General features: G+C 33.7%; 1 protein-coding gene across 1 annotated transcript; it reads left to right on the forward strand.

Moving 5' to 3' along the window:
• The first annotated feature begins 1,598 nt into the window (after positions 1 to 1,598).
• Positions 1,599 to 3,023, forward strand: LOC139897184 (gibberellin 20 oxidase 1-D-like). The gene is made up of 3 exons (XM_071879858.1): positions 1,599 to 2,149; positions 2,337 to 2,658; positions 2,757 to 3,023. The coding sequence occupies exons 1-3, from the start codon at positions 1,599 to 1,601 to the stop codon at positions 3,021 to 3,023; spliced, it is 1,140 nt and encodes a 379-aa protein (XP_071735959.1).
• Positions 3,024 to 23,367: the final 20,344 nt, after the last annotated feature.

Raw genomic sequence — 23,367 nt, forward strand, 5'->3', positions numbered from 1 at the left:
TTTTTCCGCTTAATAGTTTGATATCATATGTCTTGCGCCATATAACATCAAACTGGGGGGACATAATGATACCGCAACCCGCATGCGCACCCCATATGTATGCGGGCACCCACTAGTGTGCATATGCGTGTGCTCATGTGCGTTATGCGGTATGCGGATTCGTATCTAATGCATTTGTTCCCGGTACAGCGATTACTTGGCTATCAAGTAAATATCTTTTCCATAATTACATCCGTGATTCGGGGGAGTTTGTTATAGAAAAGATTGTCATTATCTCGGATGGTTCTAGAATTAGGGTTTACCTATATATACAAACCCTAACTATCATTCTAAATATCATCACGTTACGTAGTCATCCCCTAGTATACACCTTACGTAACAACATCACCTAGCATCTTTTCAAGGTAAACAGGTTAGTTTCTTGATTAACTAGCACCTACGACCTTATTTGGGGCCTTCTAATCGACGATCGTCATTAAAGGTGGACTTAATCACTTGGCCACCCCGCCGGCATCATCATGTCGGCTAGGGTTATTCACGGTAGCCGGACCGGAGAGCCTGGTTCTAAGATCCTTAAACCTCACTTTACGCGTTGAACAGGCATATTACCCCTATGGTTAAAATATGCATGATCAAGAAGAACTCGATTTTTATATCTGAAAATCGGATTTATCTACCAAAGGCTCCGATTCATCAAAATTATCGAACATAGATCTAATGTCGCCTCTATTGTTGGAATTTTGGGTGAAAAGGAATATTTCATATATAAAATATTTACAGTAGCCATGATTTGTATTCAAGCAATATAAAAAGGTCTAAATATATTATTGGTTGTTTATTAAAATTTTCATTAAGATTATTAATGGATGTAAATGTTGGATGTGGATACAATTGTATATTAGTGGATTTGTGTATTACGAGTGCATGAAAATCATCGTAGGAATAGATGTGTTTCAGATTATATTTGGGGAAAGAGATGAAGTTTGTGAAAGAAAAGCAAATGATGAAAATACTCACATTTTTTTTTTTTTTTTGGTAACCTGGGTATCCAACATTATGTAAGGAACATGAGTCACGTACTTAATGGAGCTTTACTAACGACCGTCAGGGTCAGGTACGAGAAGCGCAACATATTGAAACATTAGGGTCATTCATTAAAAAAAATAAAAAAAATAAAAAAATAAAAAAAAATAGAAAAAGTTTAGGCTCATCCTTATAATTTTGAGCAAACATTAGGGATTAACCGCGTAATTATGTTTTTTTAAAATATACTTGTTTTCATATATAGACATACAAGTGTATGTATGCGTGAATACAAGTGTATGTATGTGTGTATAAAGTGAGGAAGTGAGTAAAACGTTGCAAGAGAGTAGCCTATAAATATTCCTACTTATGTTGAATGATTTCTCCAATGAAGCTCTTTGGCTTTTTCCTTAATTTCATTCTCACAATTAAGTAGTCTCCCTCCTCTCTTCATAATATATACATCAAATACAAACATGTGTATAATGATTGAGATCATACTCATATTTGAGAAATCAAAGTCTTGATCTAGTATATTCCACTTCTCAAACTCAGAAGAAATAATTAAATCACAAATGCCTCAATTTATTCTTCCTTTACAATCACTTTCAACCAAAAAAGAACCTGAATTTAAGCACAACCCTTTAATCTTTGATGCAACTTCTCTTCAAAATGAATCTAACATACCACAACAATTTATATGGCCGGAGGACGAAAAGCCTCACAATCATACATCACCACCACAACTTCATGTTCCACCTATAGACCTAAAAGGGTTCCTTTCTGGTGAACCACTTGCAATGTCCAATGCAGCCGAGCTAGTGGACTCTGCTTGTCGTAAACATGGGTTCTTCCAAGTTGTTAACCACGGTATTGATAAAAAGTTGATAGATGAAGCTCACAAGATCATGGAATATTTCTTTGGAATGCCACTTTTGAAGAAGCAAAAGGCTGAAAGAGAAGTTGGTGAGTATTGTGGGTATGCAAGTAGCTTCACTAATAGATTTTCCTCCAAGCTTCCATGGAAAGAAACACTTTCGTTTCGATATTCCGCTGATCCCCGATGCTCAAACCTAATTCAAGATTACTGCTTGAACGTGATGGGAGAAGATTTTAGCCATTTTGGGTACCAAAACATGCATTTTCTTTAAGTTTATTTATTACATGCAATTATGCTACTAAAAAAAAAGAAAGTTAAGTACCTTGCACTCTTAAGAACACTAAAACTAATTTTTTTTCAGACTATCCGGGAAAAGGAGTATTAATTTATACTCAAGAACTAATCATTGTAAGTGTCTAATATTGTTATGTAGGAAAATTTGTCAAGAATATTGTAATGCTATGAGCAAGCTTTCTCTTGGTATCATGGATCTTCTTGGAATGAGCCTTGGGATCGACCAATCGTATTTTAAGGATTTCTACAAAGAAAACGATTCTATAATGAGATTAAACTACTACCCACCTTGCCCAAAACCTGATCAAACACTTGGAACCGGTCCTCATTGTGATCCAACATCTCTAACTATTCTTCATCAAGATAACGTCGGTGGCCTTGAAGTTTTTGTGGATGGAAAATGGCACTCCGTTGCTCCATGTTTCGATGCTTTTGTTATCAATATTGGAGACACATTCATGGTAAGTCTTTAAAACACAAAACTAAACATCTTCCAAATATTAATCCAAAGTGATACACCTTCGTTTGGATACTGAAAATCGAGTTTCTTTTGTCTTAGGCATTATCTAATGGATTATACAAAAGTTGCTTACATCGAGCGGTTGTGAATAGCCATACGCCAAGAAAATCCCTTGCGTTTTTTCTGTCTCCTAGAATGGATAAAGTCATATGCCCGCCTAAAGAATTGGTCGAGGTCAACGATAACCAGAGATTATATCCTGATTTTACATGGTTGACATTCCTAGAGTTCACTCAGAAACATTATAGAGCAGACATGAATACCCTTGAAGCTTTCACAAAATGGTTACAGAATGAAAGAAAATGATGAATGCATTTTTGAGAATTTGAAATGAATATGTAAATTATGCATCAAGTTATGTTTTGTACAAATTAATAATTATTCAATCTTTTTATAGCAACATTAAATTAATTTGTTATGGATCTATTCCTAGATCGAGCTTCTCTCGGTCTAGTATAAAAAATCATATAATCTTCTATGTATGAATCACGCTTGTGTAGCCTTAATTCCTATTGACCAGCTGCTCATATAATGTACATGATCAGCTTCACAAGAAACATCAAAAAAGACCGGTAACTTGCAGCCAGTTTTTATTCATGCAAAAATAACTTAAATTGGCTCACAAAGAACAAACTATCTATGTTTTGCTTTGGAAGTTAATCAAAATTTTAAATTAAATTAAATTAAATTAAATTATATATGAAAAGAAACCAAGAAACAAAAACAGAACCATAAAGTACAAACATCTTATTTCCTTTAAACTGAACAATGATGAATTAAAAATGAAGGTTGTTAGTTATAAACTTAACATCTCGAATAATATACAATTGTAAAATCGAATTAATTGCCTAACCATCATCAAAAGAAGGCTCACAAGGCAGTGTTTAAATTTCGCAAGTTTTGCTACGTAAATTATACTGTATAAGTTAACCAAAGGCTATTGGTCCAGCGGTATCGAGGTGGTCCTTCCAACTCAAGAGGTTGAAGGTTCAAGTCATGCTAAAGATAATTTTGTATATATATTACATGTTTAATTCATGTAAAGGTCTGTGTATATAAGTTATATATGATTAGAGGGAGTGGCAAAGCCGTAAATGTTTATCACCCATGACACAAATAACATGTTTAGGGTTTCATAAGCGCAATTAATACATTAATACTCTCTCCGCCCCAAAAAAACAATCTCGTTTGACTTTTTATTGGATTTAAGATATAGTTATGAATTGTCCAATTTACCCTTCATTTAATGTATCTATAAAAAGTAACTAATAAATTATATGATATATTTAAAGTTAAATTTCCAAACTTAAAATGGACATAATTGAAATTTCAATGATATTTAATGGTTAATTACATAAAGGAACAATAATTTTGGGACAAACAAAAAATAGAAGGACATTGCTAAACGTACTCCTAAGGGGTACGTTTAAGCTTATCAATTTAGGTTTAAAAACTCTGGTTAATTAATTACAAAGTATAAATATTCCTTTTTTAACCTCAACTTTCCTTATATAATTTATGGATTAATGTTATTCATGGTAGGATTGTGTTATATAAATGGAATAAAGTTAAATTTGGTAAGCTTAAACGTAACCCTAAGGGCTACGTTTTAGCAATTTCCAAAATAGAAATGTGAAGAGTTTTTTTTTAGACGAAGAGAGTATATGTTATTAGATTAAACTTAAAATACCTACACGCGTACATTATACAATAATAATGAAGATACCTACCATTTTAATTTTTCTAAGTTGTTATTCTTTGGTTGTTTGGATCTGTCTCTTTTGAATAACTGATTATGCATTTTAAATAATTATAATTAAATAATCGCATGTGGTATTATATAAATTGTGTTTGTATTTAATTTAGCTGTTTGGTAACGTTAAAATCTAATAATTGATTTTTTTAGTGTTTGACAAATTAGACTATTTAATAATTAACAAATAATATTAATAGACATTCTTTGTTTAGGGATTTTATTTTTAATTTAGGGAAATTTTATAGTGGTATTTTAGGGAATAAATATAAAGCAATAATCATGTCAGGTCGTTAGTTTTTCAATTTCACGTTTTGAAACCCTTGAATTATAGTTAATCGATTTTTATATTTTACCTTGCCAAACACTATTAAATGATTATTTACAATTTGAAAATGTAATTATAAAAAATTCACTTTTAAAACGCAAACACCTTTCTCAAATTGAGTTGTTTGTAAGGTATTAAGATATTAACCTACAATTAATTTGAGTTAACTTAGTAAAGGGTTAAAGCCATAAATAGGTCATATACTTTCAGTTTTGTCCCAATATAGACTATATACCCCAAAAAATATCAATGTAGGTTATATACTCTTAAAAGTTGTATCGATGTACACAAATTTAACAAGTTACCTGTTGAACCGATAAAGTTAATTATTTAACATTTTTTTGGCATTTTATATAGCTACAAATAGGTCATATACTTTCAGTTTTGTTCTGATGTAGGCTATATACTTTCAGTTTTGTTCCGATGTATCACCAACGTCATTCTCTACGTAGGATGCCACGTCATCGGTTAATTGTTTATCCGGTTAATAAGTTTTGTTCGTTCATATTAGTATACTTTATGAAAGTATGTAGCCTACATTAGTATTTTTAGGAGTATATAACCTATATTGGGACAAAAATGAAAGTATATATATTCTATTTATGGCTTTAACTCGTTACTAAATTAACACCAATAAACTTCATAAAAGTTACGCTACCTAGTCCAAATGACTAGTGGTGTATGTTTCACCATTGACCAAATGGTGATACGACACATTAAAAAAAATAGATCATTTATGACGATCTTTTAGTGATAACTTATTATTTGGTAACTAATAAAGCTATTTGATTACAATTAAAAAATTTGTCACTAAATTTTGGACACTTTATTGAACAAACAAATCGTCACTATAGTGACCAATTTTAGTATTTTGGTCTCCAATAATATTTTGTGACGAATATATAGTGACGAGAAGTAACCAACCTATTTGGTCACTAAATCGATTTAGTAACCAAGTTAATATTATTAGTGACTAATAGCTCTCGTCACTAAAGCTCATTTTTCTTGTAGTGAAGAGGTGTATACACCCGTTCTATAATAAAGGCCCAACGAACATTTTATTGTATCAAGTGTATTTTTGAAATGTACGTTCGAAGTTTTTATAGTTCAATACGAATATACGATGGTACAGCCTCTTGGTAACATTTAACGTATTTTTTGTAGTTCGACACGACTTATGAACCAACATGGAACAAAAATGTATTCGTACTTGAAGAACGTATAGGACACTGAGAAAAAAGAAGAGAACTTTTAACAGATTTAGTAGTCGACTTGTTAATAGATTAAATAGTCGACGTGAGATTAGGTACCCATAAAGTAAAAATTTGTCACAACTTACTTATTTAAGAAATAGAAGATATTTTGAATTATTTTGGTTTGGTAACAAAAATACAACCGAAAAAACAGTGAAAAAAAAGGTATTAAGTTTTGAGAGAAGTTCAAATGTAGTTTAACAAAAGAGACAACGCACCAAATCCAAGACCATATATGGAATAACATAACGTACGACTATTGTTCTTTTATGTGGATTTTAACATGGGATTAAATTAGACTATATACTTATATAACCTTAGTAATTATATTAATTTAAGTTATTTGTTTTTCGTTATATCGACAATGAATAGGAAAGGTTTAACTTATGTACAATTATATAATTATATTATATATAATTACAGTGGTAGGATCAATGGGGCAGTAACCAATAGAAGGGAAGCGGGGGGAAGCAAAACTTTTTTTTCTTTTCGTTTTTTGAAAAACTTTGTTCACGAACATTATAGATTGAATGAAAATATGAACATTTAATAAAGACACTTTGTGATCAATGTTTTTATTTTGGCGGAAAAACGCTCGAAGAAGTAATATATAACAATTATCGTGTTTTTCGAGCGTATGTTAAGGTTTTAGATATTAGGGTTTAGATATTAGGGTTTATAGGGTTTAGATATTAAGGTTTAGAAATTTAGGGTTTAGATTTAGGGTTTAGATTTAGGATTTAGATTGAGTTTTTAACACGAACGGTTTAGAGTTTAGGGTTTAGGGTTTAGGGTTTGGTGTTTTGGGTTTATGGAATAAACCCAAAACACCAAACCCTAAACCCTAAACTCTAAATCGGGCTAAATTTTACTTCACAAAACATGAAGAAAAAAAACGTTCATATTCTTCACGAACAATATTATCTTGAATGTTATTTTTGTCGATCGTTTTCCCGCCTAAATAATAACATTCATCACGAATTGTCTTTTCTAAATGTTCATATTTTCGTGTGATCTTGATGCCGGAAAAAAAAATAAAAAAAACGGAATTTTTTTTTTTTTGCTTCCCCCCGATTGCTTACTTCCCCATTAATCCGATGTACTACTTACGACCACAAAAAAGGGTCCTAATATAACTAGATGTTAATTTAGTTCAACAAAAAGCGTCCTAAGAAGTCATAGGAGTTTCGAATATCCAGTTCGGATATTCGGGCCCGATTCAGGTATTCAGACCCAGTTCGGGTATTCGTGGCCGGTTCGGGTATTTGGTTCGTGATTTTGGGGTTTAGCAGTTTTTCGGATCCGATTTTATTTGCATCACTAGTATATTTTGATTTTTCATTACAATTTAATATATATATATATATATATATATATATATATATATATATATATATATATATATATATATATATATATATATATATATATATATATATATATATATATATACACACACACTAGATTTAAGAGCCCGTGCGTTGCACGGCAACTCTATAAAATATCATCCGAAACGTTAGTACCGAAACTGATATGATACAATTACAACGAAGAAACCCTTCAATATTGCTAACATTTGTATTGAAAGCACATGTATTGAAACGATTAGTAATGTAAACGTTTTAATGAATATAATTACAATGCAATATGAATTAGACAATTGTACAACGGTGTTGCTGTGGATCCGTTGACACGAACGTTGAACAAAGCCAATATTGATTAGAAACCTTTTTACAAGTAACAATATATTGATTAGAAACCTTTTTAAAAGCCAAACATATAACATATTCATAATAATCATAACTTCACAAAAGAGAAGAAAAAGGTTAGAAGTTTTTTTATAAAGAACTAACCTTTCAGTCTTTCAGAAGACGCCATATTCAACATTCAGCTTGTGGGCAAACAAAATCTTTCACCTTCAAGAAAGAGGCAGTTGAAGTTACAAATTGGGTAAGTATTCAAAATTTAAACTTTTTCTCTTGGAATCACATTGAAGAATCATCTTGATGCAATGAACCACTAAACCTTTCTATACAAACTAATAAATTAATAAAATTAAAAAACCGCTCCTGGATCATAAAGAAAAACCGATATCAAATATTACATAACACTTGACAGAGCATATTAGGTCATTAATAGCACTTTTGCATTTGGTGCTGTTAGAATCACTCACAATTAACATCTACTACATTTGTTAATTCGCTAGCTACTGTACTCACAATTAAGACCTAAATATTGAATTAAAAACTACATTACATGTGGACATACAGTTGCATATATAACTTTTCTCGATACACTTATTAAGTGATATTTTAGACATTTCGGCTAGTACTAAAGAAATGCATGCCTTGACTTTTGACCGATGACAGCAGCCTGCCCGTTTAACCACACATAAAAAAAATAGCAGTCAAGTGGTATTTTAGACCATTTCGATTGGTACTTAAGAAATGCATGCTGTCACGACCCTACTTTTTCCGTTATCTTTTTCCGTTAATTATTTAACGACCGTTAACTGTTAGTGTGCCACGTCATTTCTATGACCTATATTATTATTTTTGTAATAATATATATATAATAATTATTATGTGTTATGTGGATATATGTATTCATATTTTAAATTATACGTTTCTACGTTCCGCGGATTTCCATCCGGCGAATCTTTTCGGTTTTCAAACCAACGGTCGAGCTTTCGGGATTTTTAAATCCTAAATATTTTAAATATGATATTTTATGATCATATTATTTATAGGTGTATTTATATTTATTTTTCGTCGCGCGTTTGTTATCTTTCCGGATTTTTAATCGCGTAAGCGTGTTTTCGCGTTTCGGGCTTCGTTCGGGTTTTCGGGCCACAAGTATTTAGCATTTGAGTGAGATGGACCCATGGGGCCCACCCCCATGCAATTTTCGGCTGAATTAGGGAGGGGGAGCACTCCCTTGCTTTTCCATTTTTCTCATTTCATTTTTATTTCACAATTTGGAAGCCTAAACCTAAAATTCTATTTTTCTCTCAAACCCTCTCCCCCCCTCTCCCTTGTGCCGTCACCATCACCACCATAAACCACCATCATCATCTAAAATTGTAGCTTGGATCATAAATCAATTAACACCATCGTGTTCCTCTCTCCGTTCTCTACGCGATCATATACTTTGATTCTCGATTAGGGTATAAACCCTAACCCTAGAACTTTCCATATTTATTTATATTTCTGTATTTTGATGTTATATGATTAGTATGATATGTATAAGTTGTTGTAATGTTGTTGGAATGCGTAGAATTACTCGTTTGTACATGATTTCGGTTTGTAAATTTTGGACAGCAGTTTGAATCGTATATTCTGACTTTGTAACTGATATGAATGTCAAAATAAAGTACATAAATGAGTTCCTCTCATCAAGACATTAATTTTAGACTCCGGATTCATGTCGTTTCGATTCCCGGAGCCCTAGATACGCTTAATTTGGTTTTTGTGAAAGATTGAAAGGTGTTCTTGGCATGAACAAGGTTGGGTCCGACTTTGTGACCATCCTTGGTGTCTTTAGGGTGTGTTATTTGGTTAGGACTGATGGTGAGACGAATATTCATGTTCGGGTCACCTAAATCCGAGCCACGGTTCACCCGTTTTGCCCGAATTACTGTTTTGAGTAAAATGATTTCCCAATTGAAGTCATGGCTGATATGCACGACTTAGGGACTGTTCTTGGAGTGTTCTTGAGTTCATAAATGTGTCGGGTGGTTTGAGTAGGTGAAGTTACATATGTGGCTTGCCCGAAACCGACACCCGGGGCTCAAGATACGACCCGGCGAACTTTTAAACTTAAAACTTATGGTTAATGATTAAACTTATGATAAAATTTATGGAATTTATTATTAATTAATTACTTAAGATAAAAGAAGTAATTATTATTATTTTAAAACATATGATATAAATATTTATTATATCATTTAACTATTAGTTATAATTTAATTAACATTTTAATTAAACTTATGATTAGTAATACTTTTATTATTAAAGGAAAATACTTATGATAAGTATTAATTTTGTTTTTGAGAAATTATTAAAAGACTTATAATAAATATTAAATAATTATTTAATTATTATAAGACTTAATTACTATTTAATTATGACTTAATTATTAAATACTTATGATTTAATAATTTTAATTAGAAACTTATGATATGATTAATAATTCATTATTAATTAATAATACTTATGATATGATTTAAAATTTATTATAAATTAATAATATTTATATTATGATTAATATTTAATTAATTAATTAAATACTTATGTTATACTAATTATAACATTTCAACTTATATTAACTTTAATAATTCATTTTATTTAATTAAACTTATGTTAAGACATTATTATACACTTTTGACTTTAAATAACATTATAACCTATGTTATTATTATAACTTACACTTTTAAAATTAATGTTGACTAGGTTTGACCAAGGTTGACTTTTGAGTTGACTTTCGGTTGACTTTGACTTTCAGTTGACTTCTGTTGACTTTCTAAATAAGGAAACTTTCCTAACTTCAAACTTTCTAAAAATAGAACTTTCTAAATTTGGAAACTTTCCAAAAATAGAAACTTTCCAAAAATAGAAACTTTCCAAAAATAGAAACTTTCCAAAAATAGAAACTTTCCTAAAATAGAAAACTTTCCAAAAATGGAAACCTGCTAAAAATAGAAGCTTTCTAAAAATAGAAAGTGTGTGTCCTTATGCTGTTCCAATCAAACCGATGCTTGTTGAGTAATGTTCTATGCCTACTTGCAACATGTACAATAGCTATCATACTAAGACTTGGCCTAAGTTAGTTATTTATTTCGACCTGCTTTATTTATAGGTCGGCGTTGTGATCTTTCTTGATCACTTTACTTTACTTGCTGTTCGCGTGTTTGTGAGATTTCTTCAGTTGCTATTTAAGGTGAGTTATAGTCCCGTTTTTACATACTTTTCAAAGTATATTTTTGGGATGTGATTACATGCAGATTTTTATTTACGTTTAGACACAAGTAACAGTTAAATTTAATTATTCATTGTGAGTTGGACAAAAATATTCCCTAGTCTGGTAACTGTAATCATTGGTTTCTACCGGTGAACGCGAATCCTACGGATAGATCTATCGGGTTTGACAACCCCATTTCGAGCTAGTCGCGCTAGCAATTTATAATCGGAATGTTTAGTACTTCGTAATTTGTTGTAGATACACTGTCCAAGTGTATATTTTTATTGTGTTTGGCAAGGGTAAATAAAGGGTTAAGTGGTTACCAGGTGGCTCATTGATAATGGAATAATGTTTAATGTTTTCTAATATTTTTAAATCTTGTGGTCTAAAGTTTACTTATTTATTTAAACCTATAATTCACTCAACCTTTGTGTTGACAGTTTACTTGCATGTTTTCACAGGTACTTGAGTTATTTGATGCTTCCGCTGTCGTTAGAAGAGTCTGCATGCATTTGGGCAGATTTTATGAAACTATTTATGAAACTTAAGTTTGCATTCTATTTTGGATAATTTAAATTGTGGGTTTGTTGGCAATGTTTTGTGTCAACTTTTGGTTTCATATTATGGTTGGTTGGTTTTCAAACTACTTAATTTGGTTTGTTTCCTTTTTGGGGAATATTTTGAAATAAAAGAATGCAACTTTGTTTATTTAATTCATTTAAGTCCGATCAAGCTATGGGACCAACTGACGGATCCGTTAAGTGTTTTGACGGGGTCGTCACATGTGGTATCAGAGCTCTGGTTGTAGGGAACTAGGCGGTCTTAATGTGGTCAACCCGTGGTTATTAGGGTGCATTAGAGTCTAGTCTACAGCCCGACCATTTTGCTATAGCATTATTATGCATTTCATTTCGTATAAGTTATATTATTAGCTTTCATATCTTTTGGTATATGGTTTGCGGTTTTGCTGTTTGCAGATGTCGACTTCGAGCGATAACTCTGTTGCTGCTCCTGCTCCACCGTCTCCTGCTAGACGTCGTGCTAATCAACCGGAGATCGATGATCCTGTTCATTAATATTTTTCTACCATTACTCATATGAACCGGGCTTATAATGAGGTGACACGTATTAACGCCCTTAGTGATTGTTTGCGCACCTTGCCACATAATGAAGTTATGGACGAGATCCGTGCCGACATGCGTAACTTTATCACTTTCAAGCATAGGGTTGAGGATGCGAACCGCAAGCGTGATCGGGAAGTTAATGCTAAGTTCGAGGCTCTCGAGAGCACTGTTCGTGTGTTGAAGGAAGAGTTGGATGTTGTGAAAGGGAAGTTGCGTAAGTATGAGGATCCTGCTGAGACTCATGCTGGACCAGCTTATCACACCCGCTCTAAGCGAATGTGATGTGATTATTCATATTGATTATCTATTTCATCAGACTTAATGTCCTTTTTATACATACATTTTGGGTTATGTACGGCGTTTTGCCGAGGATTTTATTAAGATTTTGTTATGGGATATTTTTCATTATGTATGGATGGTTATTTTTATGACATCTATTATCATTATCATGTTTTATTTCTGATGTTGTGGCTCTTGGCATGTTATATTATGCGTAATATATGTTCATGTATGTTAGGTGCTATGTATGTTGTATGATGTTATCATAAAATATGTATGCATGTGATGGTTATTTCTATAACAATCATAACTGTCATGTTATTACTCATAGTGTTAGTTGACTAATATCTTAATGGTTAGTCTTTTCGTGTTTTGATCTATTCCTTTATGACACTAGTATTATTCTTGGTACTAACGGATGTGTTATTCTATTTTGAAGATCATGCCTCCAAGAGAGTCCACTGAAGCGCGTATGCAACGCCTGATCAATGAAGGAATTGCTGCTGCTATGGCAGCAAATGCTGATGTTAACGCCAATGCGAACAACAACGTGGGATGCTCCCACAAAACTTTTATGGCTGGTCGACCTCAAGAATTCAGTGGTACGGAAGGACCAATAGGGCTTACTCGTTGGTTCGAGAAAATCAAATCTATTTTCAGGGTCAGTCGGGTCCGTGAAGAGGACAAAGTTAGTTTCGCTAGTTGCACTCTCAAGGATAGTGCCTTGACATGGTGGAACAATCTGGTTAGTAGTTTGGGAAGCGATGTAGCTTATGGTTTGGCCTGGAATGATTTTAAGGAAAGATTGATCACCCGCTATAGACCTCGGGGTGAGCTTAAGAAGCTAGAGGTTGAGCTCAAGAATTTGAAAATGCATGGCACCGAGTTAGATGCCTATGAACGAAGGTTTTTCGAGTTAACTTTGCTGTGTCCTAGGGTTTATGCGGATGAGGACCGCAAAATTGAGGCTTACATTGATGGTTTGTCCGAGAAGATTGAACACGGGGTTGAGTCCAGTGAACCCCAGACTATTGAGGCAGCTATGACTATGGCCCACAAACTTAATGACAAGGTGTTGAGAAGAAGCAAGACTACAGTTGTTGAAAGTAGTGAGGAGGTTGTCAAGAAGGCTGATAATGGGAAACGAAAGTGGGATAACAACCGCAATCAAAACCAAAATCAGCAGAAGAAACAGGATACCTCAGGTGCTAACAACAGAAATCAGCGTGTGTGCCCTCGTTGCTATAAAGTTCATGATGGTTACTGCACAGTTACTTGTAAGAGGTGCTCTAAGCAAGGGCACATTGCTAAAGATTGTACAGTGCTTTTGCCGGGGTCTGCTACTCCCGCGACTGGTGGTAATAATAATAATGTTGGTAATAGAGGTGGTAACGGTAACGGTAATGGGAAATCGAATAATGGAGGTAATCCGAGGGTTTGTTATGAGTGTGGGAAGCCGGGGCATTTCCGAGATGCTTGTCCCAACAAGAAGACTGCAGAGACTGCACGCGGCCGAGCGTTCAACATTAATGCTAAGGATGCGGAGGAAGATCCTAAGCTTGTTACTGGTACGTTCTCAGTCGATGATTTATCAGTTTATGTGTTATTTGATTCAGGGGCTGATTTAAGTTTCGTGTCGAGTAAATTAAGTCCGAGAATCAAAACGCCGTTAGCTCTCTTAGACAATACTTATGTTGTTGAAGTAGCTAATGGTAAGGAACTTACTGCTAAGACTGTACATCGTAAGTGTAACATTAATCTGGGTGGTAGGGATTTCGAGATAGATTTGATACCGATTGAACTTGGTAGTTTTGATATTGTTATTGGTATGGATTGGTTGTCCGCGAACCGTGCCGAGATCGTCTGTTATGATAAGGCTATTCGTATTACTGATTTGATTGGAGAGCCACTGATGGTCTTTGGAGATAAGAAATGCACACAGTTAAACCTTATTAGCTGTATGAAAGTTCGAAAACATCTTCGCAAAGGCTGTCATGCTATTCTTGCTCATGTTGTTGATCCTAGTAAGGAAGTAAAGAACGTTGATGACGTTCATATTGTTAGGGATTTTCCCGAGGTGTTTCCCGATGACTTACCTGGCCTTCCGCCGCAACGCGCGGTAGAATTTCAAATTGATCTTGTTCCCGGCGCTGCTCCTGTAGCACGTGCTCCTTATCGTCTTGCGCCTTCTGAACTTCAAGAATTGTCAAGTCAACTCCGTGAGTTGTTAGACAAGGGTTTTATTCGTCCTAGTTCGTCCCCTTGGGGAGCTCCTGTTCTGTTTGTTAAGAAGAAGGATGGTTCTTTTCGTTTATGCATTGATTATCGTGAACTGAATAAGCTCACTGTTAAAAATCGTTATCCTCTTCCGAGAATTGATGATCTGTTCGATCAGCTTCAGGGTTCTTCTGTTTATTCAAAAATTGATCTTCGTTCTGGCTATCATCAGTTGCGTGTTAAAGAATCTGATGTTTCGAAAACTGCTTTTCGCACCCGTTACGGTCACTTTGAATTTCTTGTTATGCCGTTCGGATTGACAAATGCACCTGCTGTGTTCATGGACCTCATGAACCGTGTGTGTAGACCCTATCTGGACAAGTTCGTTATTGTTTTCATCGACGACATTCTTATCTATTCTAAGAGTGATGAAGAGCACGAAGAACACTTGAGGTTAGTGCTTGATTTGTTAAAGAAAGAAGAGTTGTACGCTAAGTTCTCTAAGTGCGCTTTTTGGTTAAGAGAAGTTCAGTTCCTTGGTCACATTGTTAGCAAACAAGGAATACAAGTTGATCCTGCTAAAATTGAGGCGATTGAAAAGTGGGAAACCCCGAAAACTCCTACTCAAATTCGTCAGTTCTTAGGATTGGCAGGTTACTATCGAAGGTTCATCCAGGATTTCTCTCGTATAGCGAAACCTCTGACTGCTTTAACGCATAAAGGGAAAAAGTATGAGTGGAAGGATGAACAGGAGAATGCTTTTCAGATTTTGAAGAAGAAACTGACTACCGCTCCGATATTGTCTTTACCGGAGGGTAATGATGATTTTGTTGTTTATTGTGACGCATCTCGACAAGGCTATGGTTGCGTTTTGATGCAACGAAAGAAGGTTATTGCGTACGCATCACGTCAGTTGAAGATTCACGAGCAGAACTATACAACTCATGATTTAGAGTTGGGGGCCGTTGTTTTTGCACTTAAGATTTGGAGACATTATTTGTATGGGGTCAAGAGTACTGTGTACACAGATCACAAAAGTCTTCAACATATCCTCGATCAGAAACAGTTGAACATGAGACAACGAAGATGGATTGAGACGTTGAATGATTACGATTGTGACCTTTTGTATCACCCGGGTAAGGCCAATGTTGTGGCTGATGCATTGAGTCGTAAAGAAAGGACTGAACCTCGCAGGGTTAGGGCCTTGAATATGACAGTTAGATCAAACCTCGCAAGGCAGATTCTTGAGGCACAACAAGAAGCCTTAAAGGAAGAGAATTTTGTTAAAGAAAACGTAAGAGGTATGGCTAAGAAATTCGAGATTCGAGCAGATGGTACTAGGTACTTTGTAGGACGTCTTTGGGTTCCGAAGTTTGGTGAACTGCGACAACTTGTTTTGGATGAGGCTCACAAGTCTAGGTACTCTATTCATCCTGGTTCAGGGAAGATGTACCATGATCTTAAGGAGCTGTATTGGTGGCCAAATTTGAAAGGTGATGTGGCTACGTATGTGGCTAAGTGTTTGACCTGTTCTAAGGTCAAAGCTGAACATCAAAAACCGTCCGGATTGTTGGTACAACCAGAAATTCCCGAGTGGAAGTGGGAAGGTATCACTATGGATTTTATCACTAAGTTACCAAGAGTTTCGGGTGGCTACGATGCGATTTGGGTGATTGTAGATCGACTCACTAAGTCGGCTCACTTTTTGCCGATTAGGGAAACCGATTCCATGGAAAGACTCACCCGTTTGTATTTGAAAGAGATTGTTTCGAGGCATGGTGTTCCCGTTTCTATAATTTCCGACAGAGATAGTCGATTTGTATCGAGATTTTGGCAATCGTTGCAAGAAGCCTTGGGCACTAGATTGGATATGAGCACCGCTTATCATCCTCAAACGGATGGTCAAAGTGAGAGGACCATTCAGACATTAGAAGATATGTTGCGAGCTTGTGTGATTGATTTTGGAAATGGGTGGGATAAGTATTTGCCGTTAGCTGAGTTTTCTTATAACAACAGCTACCACGCAAGTATTAAAGCCGCACCGTTTGAAGCTTTGTACGGTAGGAAGTGTAGATCTCCTATTTGTTGGAATGAGGTTGGGGATGCTCAACTTACAGGTCCAGAGATTATTCACGAGACTACTGAGAAGATTGTTCAAATTAAAGAAAGGTTGAGAACTGCTAGAAGCCGGCAAAAGAGTTATGCCGACAAAGGAAGGAAAGATGTTGAATTTCAAGTTGGTGATCGTGTTATGTTAAAAGTTTCGCCTTGGAAGGGTGTTATTCGTTTTGGTAAAAGAGGGAAGTTAAGTCCTCGTTTCGTGGGACCGTTTGAGATCATTGAAAGAGTTGGACCGGTGGCTTATCGTTTGAAGTTGCCACAAGAACTCAGTGCTGTTCACGATGTTTTCCATATTTCGAACTTAAAGAAGTGTTTGGCTGAATTTGATCAGACTATTCCTTTGGAGGAACTTCAAGTTGACAAGCAATTGCATTTTATTGAGGAGCCAGTTGAGATCATGGACCGAGAGGTTAAGACTCTTAAACAGAGCAAAATTCCTATTGTTCGGGTCCGATCGAACGCTAGACGCGGTCCCGAGTTCACTTGGGAGCGTGAAGACCAAATGAAGCAGAAGTATCCGCATTTGTTCTCAGATGCCGAGTCAACCCCTGCGCCTGCTTAAATTTCGGGACGAAATTTCCATAACGGGGAGGTACTGTCACGACCCTACTTTTTCCGTTATCTTTTTCCGTTAATTATTTAACGACCGTTAACTGTTAGTGTGCCACGTCATTTCTATGACCTATATTATTATTTTTGTAATAATATATATATAATAATTATTATGTGTTATGTGGATATATGTATTCATATTTTAAATTATACGTTTCTACGTTCCGCGGATTTCCATCCGGCGAATCTTTTCGGTTTTCAAACCAACGGTCGAGCTTTCGGGATTTTTAAATCCTAAATATTTTAAATATGATATTTTATGATCATATTATTTATAGGTGTATTTATATTTATTTTTCGTCGCGCGTTTGTTATCTTTCCGGATTTTTAATCGCGTAAGCGTGTTTTCGCGTTTCGGGCTTCGTTCGGGTTTTCGGGCCACAAGTATTTAGCATTTGAGTGAGATGGACCCATGGGGCCCACCCCCATGCAATTTTCGGCTGAATTAGGGAGGGGGAGCACTCCCTTGCTTTTCCATTTTTCTCATTTCATTTTTATTTCACAATTTGGAAGCCTAAACCTAAAATTCTATTTTTCTCTCAAACCCTCTCCCCCCCTCTCCCTTGTGCCGTCACCATCACCACCATAAACCACCATCATCATCTAAAATTGTAGCTTGGATCATAAATCAATTAACACCATCGTGTTCCTCTCTCCGTTCTCTACGCGATCATATACTTTGATTCTCGATTAGGGTATAAACCCTAACCCTAGAACTTTCCATATTTATTTATATTTCTGTATTTTGATGTTATATGATTAGTATGATATGTATAAGTTGTTGTAATGTTGTTGGAATGCGTAGAATTACTCGTTTGTACATGATTTCGGTTTGTAAATTTTGGACAGCAGTTTGAATCGTATATTCTGACTTTGTAACTGATATGAATGTCAAAATAAAGTACATAAATGAGTTCCTCTCATCAAGACATTAATTTTAGACTCCGGATTCATGTCGTTTCGATTCCCGGAGCCCTAGATACGCTTAATTTGGTTTTTGTGAAAGATTGAAAGGTGTTCTTGGCATGAACAAGGTTGGGTCCGACTTTGTGACCATCCTTGGTGTCTTTAGGGTGTGTTATTTGGTTAGGACTGATGGTGAGACGAATATTCATGTTCGGGTCACCTAAATCCGAGCCACGGTTCACCCGTTTTGCCAGAATTACTGTTTTGAGTAAAATGATTTCCCAATTGAAGTCATGGCTGATATGCACGACTTAGGGACTGTTCTTGGAGTGTTCTTGAGTTCATAAATGTGTCGGGTGGTTTGAGTAGGTGAAGTTACATATGTGGCTTGCCCGAAACCGACACCCGGGGCTCAAGATACGACCCGGCGAACTTTTAAACTTAAAACTTATGGTTAATGATTAAACTTATGATAAAATTTATGGAATTTATTATTAATTAATTACTTAAGATAAAAGAAGTAATTATTATTATTTTAAAACATATGATATAAATATTTATTATATCATTTAACTATTAGTTATAATTTAATTAACATTTTAATTAAACTTATGATTAGTAATACTTTTATTATTAAAGGAAAATACTTATGATAAGTATTAATTTTGTTTTTGAGAAATTATTAAAAGACTTATAATAAATATTAAATAATTATTTAATTATTATAAGACTTAATTACTATTTAATTATGACTTAATTATTAAATACTTATGATTTAATAATTTTAATTAGAAACTTATGATATGATTAATAATTCATTATTAATTAATAATACTTATGATATGATTTAAAATTTATTATAAATTAATAATATTTATATTATGATTAATATTTAATTAATTAATTAAATACTTATGTTATACTAATTATAACATTTCAACTTATATTAACTTTAATAATTCATTTTATTTAATTAAACTTATGTTAAGACATTATTATACACTTTTGACTTTAAATAACATTATAACCTATGTTATTATTATAACTTACACTTTTAAAATTAATGTTGACTAGGTTTGACCAAGGTTGACTTTTGAGTTGACTTTCGGTTGACTTTGACTTTCAGTTGACTTCTGTTGACTTTCTAAATAAGGAAACTTTCCTAACTTCAAACTTTCTAAAAATAGAACTTTCTAAATTTGGAAACTTTCCAAAAATAGAAACTTTCCAAAAATAGAAACTTTCCAAAAATAGAAACTTTCCAAAAATAGAAACTTTCCTAAAATAGAAAACTTTCCAAAAATGGAAACCTGCTAAAAATAGAAGCTTTCTAAAAATAGAAAGTGTGTGTCCTTATGCTGTTCCAATCAAACCGATGCTTGTTGAGTAATGTTCTATGCCTACTTGCAACATGTACAATAGCTATCATACTAAGACTTGGCCTAAGTTAGTTATTTATTTCGACCTGCTTTATTTATAGGTCGGCGTTGTGATCTTTCTTGATCACTTTACTTTACTTGCTGTTCGCGTGTTTGTGAGATTTCTTCAGTTGCTATTTAAGGTGAGTTATAGTCCCGTTTTTACATACTTTTCAAAGTATATTTTTGGGATGTGATTACATGCAGATTTTTATTTACGTTTAGACACAAGTAACAGTTAAATTTAATTATTCATTGTGAGTTGGACAAAAATATTCCCTAGTCTGGTAACTGTAATCATTGGTTTCTACCGGTGAACGCGAATCCTACGGATAGATCTATCGGGTTTGACAACCCCATTTCGAGCTAGTCGCGCTAGCAATTTATAATCGGAATGTTTAGTACTTCGTAATTTGTTGTAGATACACTGTCCAAGTGTATATTTTTATTGTGTTTGGCAAGGGTAAATAAAGGGTTAAGTGGTTACCAGGTGGCTCATTGATAATGGAATAATGTTTAATGTTTTCTAACATTTTTAAATCTTGTGGTCTAAAGTTTACTTATTTATTTAAACCTATAATTCACTCAACCTTTGTGTTGACAGTTTACTTGCATGTTTTCACAGGTACTTGAGTTATTTGATGCTTCCGCTGTCGTTAGAAGAGTCTGCATGCATTTGGGCAGATTTTATGAAACTATTTATGAAACTTAAGTTTGCATTCTATTTTGGATAATTTAAATTGTGGGTTTGTTGGCAATGTTTTGTGTCAACTTTTGGTTTCATATTATGGTTGGTTGGTTTTCAAACTACTTAATTTGGTTTGTTTCCTTTTTGGGGAATATTTTGAAATAAAAGAATGCAACTTTGTTTATTTAATTCATTTAAGTCCGATCAAGCTATGGGACCAACTGACGGATCCGTTAAGTGTTTTGACGGGGTCGTCACACATGCCTTGACTTTTGACTGATGACTTAGCCCGCCCATTTTACCACATATAACAAAAAGTATACCAGTCAAAAAAAGCAAAGAGTCTTACAACTGAAGTGTCAGTAGCCACAACAGTGACCAAAAACATGAGTTTGAAACTAATATGAACTATAAAGTATAAGATTTTCAAAAACATACCTCTGAACCCAAAATAGTTATACAAGCAGAATTGATCCTTGAGTTCAAAAAGAAATCATACCAGCAGCTCTTTTCAACATATCCTTATCACTTTTACATGTTGCTTCACTTACATGCTTATAATTCGACTCAGGCTCTTTCACTGAGAATATCTATATTGTCTTCTTTGAAATCCAATCAAATCAGCCTCATAACATTAATACCAGGCATATCACAATATTCTTAAATTTTGGGAGCAGTTGAGCACTAAAAGTGTTGAAAATGCATAAAGCACAACAAACAAAGTATATAATAACTATATAATAACACAATCGAATATAAAACCTTCTTATGAACACATCGACAATCACACACCAAAAAAGAGTATTATTATTTATTAACAATCAAGTGGCTTTCATATATTAATTCACCTGATCATAACGTTATCTCGATTGCATTTGTAGTCCCAAACTCATATCCTTGATCCATCTACATAGCAACATATCAAGAGATCAATTTAAATAGGTAAAGATTTTATCAAAATGAATTATAACAACTTTATGTTACCTGTGCATTGTCTAGCTCATTCTCTGGTATCTCAGAAACACTGATGGGGCTTAATGACAAATTTCAAACAAACTTTGGAACGAATAGGTCCTCTGCAAGAACTATGCAAGACGATAGGCCAAGGAGCTAGGAGAGGACGAGACTGAGAAAGTGTTTTTTCCATTACTCATAATCATTCATAATCATATATATATATATATATATATATATATATATATATATATATATATATATATATATATATATATATATATATATATATATATATATATATATATATATATATATATATATATATATATATATATATATATATATATATATATATATATATAACCTTTAAAGACTACTTGCACCAAAAAATTCAAAAAGAAAAAAAAAACCCCCTTAAGTACATCATATGTGAGTCTAGTGCATTCATATACATATATAACCACACCAACAAATTTTATGCATGTTCTCCAATCATGTTATTATATTTCTAAACAAAAATCTACTTTTTAACAAGTAAATTATGTTATTATATTTCTAAACAAAATCTAAAATTCACATAAATACATAACAACTTTGGCACCTAAGAATAGAACCAGAAGATGGCTAATGAGAAATGGAAAATTGAAAGAGGCAAACACAATTTTTTTTTTATCTTTGGTTGATTAATTTCATTTAGTCGGTGGCATATTAACAGACAGAAACTCAAACGCTGATATATAATCATAATCATTTGTAATAAATTGAATACCTAAATTTATAGAAAAAATTATAATTGAAAGAAAGTGGAGAATAATACCATAGTAACACCGAGATGTTTTCCATGAGAGTTTGAATACGGATTGAGTGATGCTGGTCGGATCTTATGACCGGAGAAATCGCTTGTAACACCAGTTCCGACGTACAGAGAGATAAAATTAGTTGAGAAAACCTAATTGGAAAATTGATTGGGTATTTTTTTAATGTAGATGAACAAGTAATTGAAGAAATACAAAAATAGCTTTAAATTATAATCAAAATTAAAGAGATATTAGGTACATGTCATCGATAGATAGATCTCAGAACCTAATTCATTCAAAAAATTGAGAAGGCCAATACTTCGAAGGTATGTATGTACACATAGAAACTGGGTTAGGTTTAATCAAATCAGAGTTGTGTTGGAACTGAGATGAATTTGGAATAGATATAATCGCCCTTTTACAGATGAACACACAAATACTTTTGATGTAGATGAACTGATTGGTTTGGGCATAAGTTATTTTTAAGTCTTTTTAGAAAGATGAAAAATGGTTAGAGGGAATATTCAAAATTTCATGAAAAAGAAGACACAATTCTACCGCCCAATCTTATTTTAAGTACGAGTAGTAATAGCATAGCATAAATAGTTTTTTATTTTTAGGATAATATGACCATAAACTCATGTGTCACATTAAATAGCTTTTTAGGACACTACTCTAAAACCGTATAGTTCTTTAGGACGCCATTAAAAAGGCATAAAGCTTTTTAGGACATCACTTTATAAGCGTATAGAATTTTAGGACATCTTATAGCTTATTAGAACATCTCATTATAAGCGTATCACATACTGGGACCTCAAATATTTAATCGTCCCAATAAATAGCTCATTAGGACCCTAATTTAAAAGAGTCCTAGGAAAAGGGTCCTATAAACTCACTTTTCTTGTAGTGTTTTGATTTGCTTGCTATGATGTGTTTTTATCTGTATATGGACATAAATGCTTTTTGCTCCTTTAGGACAGCTTTACTTTATACACCTTGTGCTCCGAAGAACACTCTAAGGTCCCTTTTTTTTTTTTTTTTTTTTTTTTGATACGGCTCTATTTCGGGAGCCATCAGCAAGCGTCTACTTATTGGCGACTTGACTGTAGCTTAGAGCCTAAATCGAATCCCAGGCAACACTTAAAACCCATGGAAATTTGTTCCACCATTTTCATGGCGTCGACTTTTACTTTTTACGAGTTATTTATTTATTTAAATTTTTTTTTTTTTTTTGCCGG

This window comes from Rutidosis leptorrhynchoides, chromosome 3, assembly GCF_046630445.1.
Source record: "Rutidosis leptorrhynchoides isolate AG116_Rl617_1_P2 chromosome 3, CSIRO_AGI_Rlap_v1, whole genome shotgun sequence".
In the NCBI taxonomy this organism is placed as follows: domain Eukaryota; kingdom Viridiplantae; phylum Streptophyta; class Magnoliopsida; order Asterales; family Asteraceae; genus Rutidosis; species Rutidosis leptorrhynchoides.

What these genes read in the sequence shown, in the direction of transcription:
- LOC139897184 (XM_071879858.1), top strand. Translation starts at nt 1,599, where the DNA reads ATGCCTCAATTTATTCTTCCTTTACAATCACTTTCAACCAAAAAAGAA. An exon ending in GAAGATTTTAGCCATTTTGG is followed by an intron (nt 2,150 to 2,336) that starts GTACCAAAACAT and finishes ATTGTTATGTAG; the next exon opens with GAAAATTTGTCAAGAATATT. An exon ending in ATATTGGAGACACATTCATG is followed by an intron (nt 2,659 to 2,756) that starts GTAAGTCTTTAA and finishes CTTTTGTCTTAG; the next exon opens with GCATTATCTAATGGATTATA.